The sequence below is a fragment of the Coffea arabica genome, chromosome 5c, assembly GCF_036785885.1.
Source record: "Coffea arabica cultivar ET-39 chromosome 5c, Coffea Arabica ET-39 HiFi, whole genome shotgun sequence".
In the NCBI taxonomy this organism is placed as follows: Eukaryota; Viridiplantae; Streptophyta; class Magnoliopsida; order Gentianales; family Rubiaceae; genus Coffea; species Coffea arabica.
Genome location: NC_092319.1, coordinates 5162649 through 5170563, shown reverse-complemented (window position 1 = coordinate 5170563; position 7915 = coordinate 5162649). Strand labels below are relative to the sequence as shown.

Genomic DNA, 7915 nt, shown 5'->3' with positions numbered 1-7915 from the left:
AGTCTAAGAAAAGAGATATGCAGTATTAAGCAGTATTCTGTAGAGTCCCTATATGACTATTGGGAAAGATTCAATAAGTTGTGCACTAGATGTCCACAGCATTAAATTAGTAAACAACTATTGATCCAATACTTCTATGAGGGACTCCAGTCGTCTGATAGGAGTATTATTGATGCTATAAGCGGGGGCGCGTTAGCAAATAAGACCCCGAGGGAGGCATGGCTGCTCATTGAAGCTATGGCAGAAAATTCTTAACAATTTGGCTTCCGTGAGAGTAACCCTATCCGTAGGGTTAATGAGATAGAAACGTCATCCATTCAGCAGTAGCTATCGGAGCTAATATCGTTTGTTCGACAATTAGCTGTGGGGAACATGCACCAAGCAAAGGTCTGTGAAATCTGCACAAACGTGGGTCATCCCACTGACTCGTGCCCCATGTTGCAAGAGGATGCAGTTGAACAAGTGAACATGGCTGGAGGCGTGCCCACACCTCGTAGGCAGTACGATCCATACTCCAACACGTACAATCAGAGTTGGAGAGACCACCCCAACTTCAGCTATGGAAACAGGCCACAGAGTTCATTCTCAAATCGTCCACCAGGATTTCAGCAACCATGGCAACCAAAGTCTCAATCTTCGTCCTCCAATTCAAGAGGCTCTTTGGAGGATATTGTCAAGAGTTTGGCCACGACTACCACTCAACTCCAGCAAGAAACTAGATCATTGGTCACGAGCATCGCTCAGTTCCCGCAAGAAACCAGATTGAGTATGAAAAATTTGGAGACTCAAATAAGTCACATGGCGACTGCAATTAATCGCTTGGAGTCTCACGTTTTTGAAAAATTGCCATCACAACTCAAGGTAAATCTCAAAAATGTAAGTGCCATGACACTAAGAAGTGGCAAGGAAATGGTGGGGTCTAAGTTGATGAATTCGAAAAGCAAAAGTGAGGAGGAGATAGAAAAAGGAATTGAGGAGGAAGGGCGCATTCGCGAAGAGTCTAAGGTAACATCTATTCCTTCGATCCCTATTAAATCTAATCTAGCTTCTTTTCCTTGCAGGTTGGAAAAGACAAAGAGGGTAGAAAAGGAAAAAGAAATCCTGGATGTATTCCGCAAAGTGCAAGTAAACATCCCCCTATTGGACGCGATCAAGCAGGTATCCAAGTACGCAAAGTTCTTGAAAAAGTTATGCGTTAACAAAAGAAAGCTAAGGGGTGATGAGAGAGTGATGGTATGAGAGAATGTATCAGCTGTACTTCAAAGGAAGCTCCCACCCAAATGCGGGGATCTAGGTATGTTTACTATTCCCTGTAAGATTGGTCATTCTAATATCGAAAATGTCATGATAGATTTAAAAGCTTCTATTAATGTGATGCCTAAATCGATCTATGATTCCCTAAATTTAGGACCTTTAAAAGAAATAGGGATAATAATTCAATTGGCTAATCTTACATTTGCTTATCCGGATGGAATAGTTGAGAATGTTTTAGTGCAAGTAGATGGATTAATTTTTTCTGCTGATTTTTATGTGCTTTACATGGATGATAGAAGTGCCCCAAATCCATCACCCATTATATTAGGAAGGCCATTCTTGAGTACTGCCCAAAATCACCTAATCTGATATCTCTTTTTACACATCCAATGGTACATGATTCTGGTTTAGATACTTTGAGTTATTGACCATGATTGTTGCGTTTCAAGCTGACTTGGGGTTTTCTTTTTTCTTTTTCCCAAATTAAACCCGAGAGATTCCAACTTTTTGCGTTGGCTTTCTTCACTTATTTTAGCTTAAGTAGTTAGCCATTAGAAAAGGTGTTAATCGACTATATTCTGGTTGATATTAGACATTACATATTTACATGAACAATTACGTGAGTTAAATATCGTCTCCAAAGGAATGCTTTAGTCCAGGCTTTTGTTTGGATTGTGTTAAGCTGCAGCTGGTAGAGATTTCTACCCATGGCTCGAGTAATCTTGCGTTAATCTGTTGATGGTTATGAACTTGTAGTTTTTCGCTTTTACAAATTTCTTCACCATATCAATGTGCTTAGTTTTGGTGGATACTAGCCATTAGGTGGTTTTCTACTTGTTAATGATTACCTCTCAATGAGTTCCTGGTGCTTGTGTTAGTTTTCTACAACTTGATTCATAGTTGCTTTAACACATGCAATTAACAGAAATTTATAAAATATTTCTTACTTAAATTTGCATAGGTGTTTCCCTTGTGGGTCTGTAAAAACTCATCTTCCTAATGGAGATATTGATTAATGGCATTTGGTTGTACCAATGCTGAGGATATCAGTATATATATATATTTTCCTTTTTGTTTGCGTTTTTTTTACCTCCCACCCCTTCCCACACCCTTTCACCCCCAACTGGCAGGTATAGGATCCAAACCCTAAACCCGATAATGGGAAGAACTTTAACAATCCTCTTCTAGCAACTGAACCAATCCAAGTAGTTCATATCAGTACCTATTCTTGAAACAGAAGATCATTTTATAAAAATACTAATAAAACTGTAGGAATCTATCCTAATTTTTAATCTCAAACAAGTTTTTGGGCAGATTAATGGATATGCATGACGGGTTCCTGAACATGGAGTTCCTTGTTCCGTATCACGATCAATTTAAATCTGCAGAGTTTGTAGTGAAAGGACATCCATCTTTTTCACGCTGAGGTTAAGGCCTCCTTTTTTTTTTTTTTTTTTTCTGTTGATGTTATGACATGCATGACAAATTTTTACCTCGACTTCTACTTAAGATTTCGTATATTGTACTCATCGATGATTTTTTGGGCAAGTATGTAACAGCATCAAAAGCCATTTATTATGGTACTTTGGTGGTTAATTGTTCCTACCCAGAGACTTTACAAGGGAAGTATTTATTCAAAGTTTTTTGTATGTTGTGGACAAACCTGCTGAAAATTGTTACTGGTGACTTTAGAAATACTTGATCTGTATTAATCTGGTGTCTTATTAACGCTTTGTTTTTATTTCATGAAAGAATTAACTTGAATAAACGTACGTTCTGGGGACTTCTTTTATTTATTTGTGGTGGAAGCATTAGCAATTATGGTGAAAATTATTTGAGATTGGTGAACGATTCTTAATTATGAATGCTTAATTCCTTGAAGATTTAATCTCAAAGTTTCATATGTTGTCATTTTACAAATCCCGCAATTTTCATCTTGGGGAACGGAGATAAGCTAACTCGATAACCTTATTTGTGAAAAGTCCAAAGAGATATTGTGGGAAAAAATTTGTTTCGCAGTTTAATTAGGCCTATGATGTTACTCCTTAGTTAATATCGGGAATATTACCCTATAGGGCTGCAAACGAATTGAGTCGCTCGCGACCGGCTCGAGTCGAGCTCGATCAATATCGAGCTCGAGTCGGCTCGAGTCGAAATCGAGCTCGAACTCGAGTTCAAATTATTAAGCTCGTTAGCTCGCGAGTTCGAGTATATATATATATATATATATATATATATAATATTTTTTATTTTAAGTATATATATTTTTTATTTTTTTATTTTAATAGTAAAATTACATATATATCCTTAATATTTTATTATTTATTAAGAAAAAAATATTATATTATTTATTTTTTAAAAAATATTATATTATTTATTTTTTAAAAAATAAAATAATTATTTTTTATTTTTTTCAAGTTCGAATCGATTCGAGTCGAGCTCGAGCTTTAAATTGTCGGCTCGTCGAACTCGAGCTCGAGTTCGAGTTTGGTAAAATTTAATCGAGACTCGACTTGATTAGCCCAAAACTCGACTCGATTCGGCTCGTTTGCAGCCCTAACCCTAGATGTCAATGAATACTTGCTTTTAAATAATTAATCTAAACAATTATTGCATTATTTGAAAATTAAAGGAACAAATGCACTTTTCATCCCTAATATTTAAGGTGTTAACCAATTTCGTCCCTAAAGTTTCAAGCAAAACACATTTTATCCTTGTAATTTTGTAATTTTCACTAATTTCATCTTTAAAGTTTCAGACAAACACATTTCATTCTCATAGTTTAATAAATTTGGCTAATTGAGGATAATTAATGGATTGTCAAGGATTTTAAATGAAATATCGTCACTCCACCGTAGCATGCCCATTAGTGTAAAAAACATTGGATCAACAAAAAGCTCAAAAATCTTTTCTTAATTCACTTTCTCATTTTAGTACCAAAAAAAACCTAAGAAATTTTTAGCCACTATTACTCTCTTTTTTATCATAATTGAACAAGAAAATCCAAAGAATATGAAGTCGTGGAAAACAAACAATCCTAGTATAACCAATTGGGAAAAAATGTCGAACAACCCATTACAGCTAATTGGAGAAAAATATTAATGCGAAAGAAAGAATGGTTTGGATTGTTATTTATTTGCAAAATTTTGTTTTGTTGCATCATGTACATGTTTGTCAATCATCTATTTATCTTTCAATCTATTTGTTTTATTTCAAATACATCATATCATAATTTCTAAAAAAAAAAAAGGATAGTCTCCTATCCAAAAACACTTGTTATTTTTGTAATTTAATCAATAACTGAATTAAGTATTAATAATACAATTACTAATGGGACGTGTGATGATATTTTGTCCAAATTGGTTAACAATCATTTAATTGTCCTTAATTGGTAGAAATTATGAAACTATGAGGATGAAATGTATTTCACATAAACTTTAGAGACAAAATTGGTCAAAAAAAGTAATCTGTTTTGCATGAAACTTTAGGGATGAAATTGATTAATACCTTAAACATTGGGGATGAAAAGTGCATTTTCCTTGAAAATTAAATGTCCTACTTGCGTTATTTTTTAGCATAAACTATAAATAAATAGAACTAAAGGACATAAGAACTCAATCAAAACCAAGCCACCTAAAATAAATGCTATTTTCGTGGTCAAAATGCTTGGCACTAATCTACAAAAAAAAAAAAAAAAAAATCAAGCCCACTTTGCCAGTAGAGACATACAACCAGCTCCTAAAAGAAGGGAAACATTTGCCCCTATTTGAAGCCAACCATTATTTTGCATCTTTGGATTCATGAAATCAGTTGCAAGAAGGTCTACTAATGCCATGTAGATTAGGATCCCAGCTGAAGCTGCATTCAAGACTCCTTGCACAATCAGAGCTTTTGGGCTGTTCTCATTGTACACATTAGCTACTCCAATTCCAATTGCAATGCCAACTGGTGTTGTTAATGAGAAGAAAAGAGCCATCACTGCAATTGCATGTGCTTTGAATTTTGCCTGGAACACATGAAACTTAATATTAGCTCTATTAACAAGTCAATCTTGAAACCCTACTGCAATTGCTTGAGATTTGGACTTTGCGTATAAAACATAAAAGCTAATTATTAGCTCTATTAACAAGTCAATCTTAAAACCTTCTAGAACAAACTAGAGATCAATCTTTATATCAGTGCTCCAGCTTTCCCTTTTCTTTTATATTTTTATATTTATTTTATGAACAATACTTACATTAAAGTAGTGTAATGATTTTTTTTCCATGGTTAGAGGTAAGAGCATACGCGAATATAACGTAACTTGGACTAAGCCGTAGACATCATAATAGGTTTGTACAATTTCAAACCTAATTTGGTCACTATTTAAAAACATTTAAAACACTCAAAATCATATAAGAACGAGTTTGAAGATTGGAATATCCAGTTTGGTCAAATATCAGGAAAGAAAAAGAGAGAAAAGACAATTTAAAACAAGGTGATCATTACCTGAGTGATGCATCCACCTAATCCAAGACCTTCAAACAATTGATGAAATGACAAAGCTGCCAAAAGAGGCCTAATTGTTTTTGGACTGTCAGATGCACCTAAAGCAAGCCCGATAATGACAGAGTGCACTATAATTCCCAGCTCCAAAACCTATGAAAACAACATACAGAAACACAAATTTCTTTAGAATTGCAGTTTGAGAACAAAAACCCACGAAACAAAAATGAATTCCGTAAGGAACTTGATAATCTATTCACTACACACAGTCAAGGTGTAAATTTTACGTAAATCAGCATGAATTTGTGGGTACTAAATAGTGCGTTCAATAAAATACTATAGCCTGAAATCACGCACAACCGAACAATCGTAGAAAATTGGTGACAATCAGGTCATTCTAAATTAAATACAAATTATTTCAAACATGCACGTCAGGAACCCTAAACCCTAAATTCATTTGAAACTTATTGAATCAAAGATGGTATAATCCCAAAATAATTGCCCAATCCATCGATCGTGTAGAAAATTTTACGAGACACAAAATTACCTACCTGTGTTATAACGCGATATCGGAGTTGAGTAGAAATCGAATCTCCCTCCATGGAGATCGCGCCATGAGCATGACCATGTGTGGCATGAGTATGAAGAGGAAGTCCAGCCGATGATTTAGCAATCTCTCCATTGGATGGTTTACCATTCTCGCCATGATCATCACCTTCCCCTAAAGCCAGGACAGTGCCATTATTGCCAGAAGACTTTTTGTTGTAATGAGATGTTGCCTGGACATCAACCATAAGAGTACCAATCGCCGCCACCATTGCTACAAATCCCGTGAATGGAAAATCTCCCCAAGGGCTTTCAGGAAGACAAGGGGAGGTCAGGCTTTCGAACGCGTCAGGGAGAACATGGATGAACCCTGTTGCTAAGATTACCCCGGCCGCAAAAGCCTTGATGACGAAGAAGAAATTGTTTTCCGGACTTAATGCTCGAATTTTCTTGCCCAAGACTGGAAAATAAACTCCTACCGCACTCGCGACGAAGATTGAAGCTATGGCTCCTAATTTGTACTTGAGGGCTAAACTCCTGTCGTTCTCTTCTTCCTCTGCGTCGCATGTGCAATCTCCTAAGACTAAAGATGGAAGAACTGTAACAAGAACGGCAAAAATCAAGAACTTTTCAAGGCACTTCATCATCCAAGAAAAGAGAAGAAAAGAAAATCAAAAGTGATTTTAGGGTTACTCTTTTATTGGAATTCTTGATTCAGAAGCTTGATAAGTCAAGATGTTAATTAGTGATATATATATAGCCAAAAAAAAAAGGTTCAAAGCAAAATTTAAGAATTAGTTTGTGATAAATGAAGAGGACATGATGAGGCCATCCGGGGGTTGGACAGGTAAGAAATAATTCAAATCAGAATCTAATTCTAATTCTGGTTATTGAAATTGGTTGAACAAAGAGATCATTATGACGCCATCCCTTAAAAGACGAAGTGAAAAAATTGGAATTTTAATTAAGTTGGGATTTGGGAAACAGAATATCACACAAGCATGTCGTCATAACAGCAAAAACCGCGGGTTTTCCTCAACTTCTTTTTTCCTTTTCTTTATATTTCCGACACAAAATGAAAATTTTGGGAAAATTTCTTCAAGTTGCATGTCTTCCCTTAAATGTTATTTTTATTTTTTGTTTGCTTCAATAAAAATCTATTTTGTTCCATAACATGCAATCCTTTCCAGGTAATATAGTTTTTTCACAAGTAATATGTTGACTATTAATTATCAATATTAGGTTCTATATATAAAGTCGTAAAAGGCTTAAAATGAAAGGATTAGTTTTTACTACACTTAGGTGGCGTTTGGTTCGCATGTTGGAATCGGATTCAGATTCGGAATCATTCATCCTGGATTTGGAATTGAATCAATCATTACAATACATTTGTTTGGTTCAGTGCTAGGAATGTATATCATTACTATAGTTGATGTTTGGTTCGTTGGCTCTTTGTAAATGGGATATAAGAAATTTTCACTAATTAAATATATATATATATATATATATATATATTTTTAGGTGTGTCCCGCAGGGAGTGGACCCCGCAGACTATTCACCACCCTCAGCAACTTGCTGGCAGCAAGGTTCGAACCAGGGACCTGAGGCTCCATCTTCAGCAACCTCAACC

At 35.3% G+C, this 7915-nt stretch overlaps 1 protein-coding gene and 1 non-coding gene across 2 annotated transcripts; both read right to left on the bottom strand.

The window, feature by feature from the left end:
* Positions 1-107, bottom strand: LOC113691229 (small nucleolar RNA R71). The gene has a single exon (XR_003448638.1). It is a non-coding gene; the product is annotated as a small nucleolar RNA R71 (small nucleolar RNA).
* A 4676-nt stretch (positions 108-4783) lies between these two features.
* On the bottom strand, positions 4784-6932 carry LOC113689784 (zinc transporter 3-like). The gene is made up of 3 exons (XM_027207560.2): positions 6291-6932; positions 5743-5892; positions 4784-5260 (listed from the first exon to the last, which is right to left on the bottom strand). Exons 1-3 carry the CDS (start codon positions 6930-6932, stop codon positions 4955-4957), a joined length of 1098 nt encoding a protein of 365 aa, XP_027063361.1. The 3' UTR covers positions 4784-4954.
* Between the last annotated feature and the right edge of the window lie 983 nt (positions 6933-7915).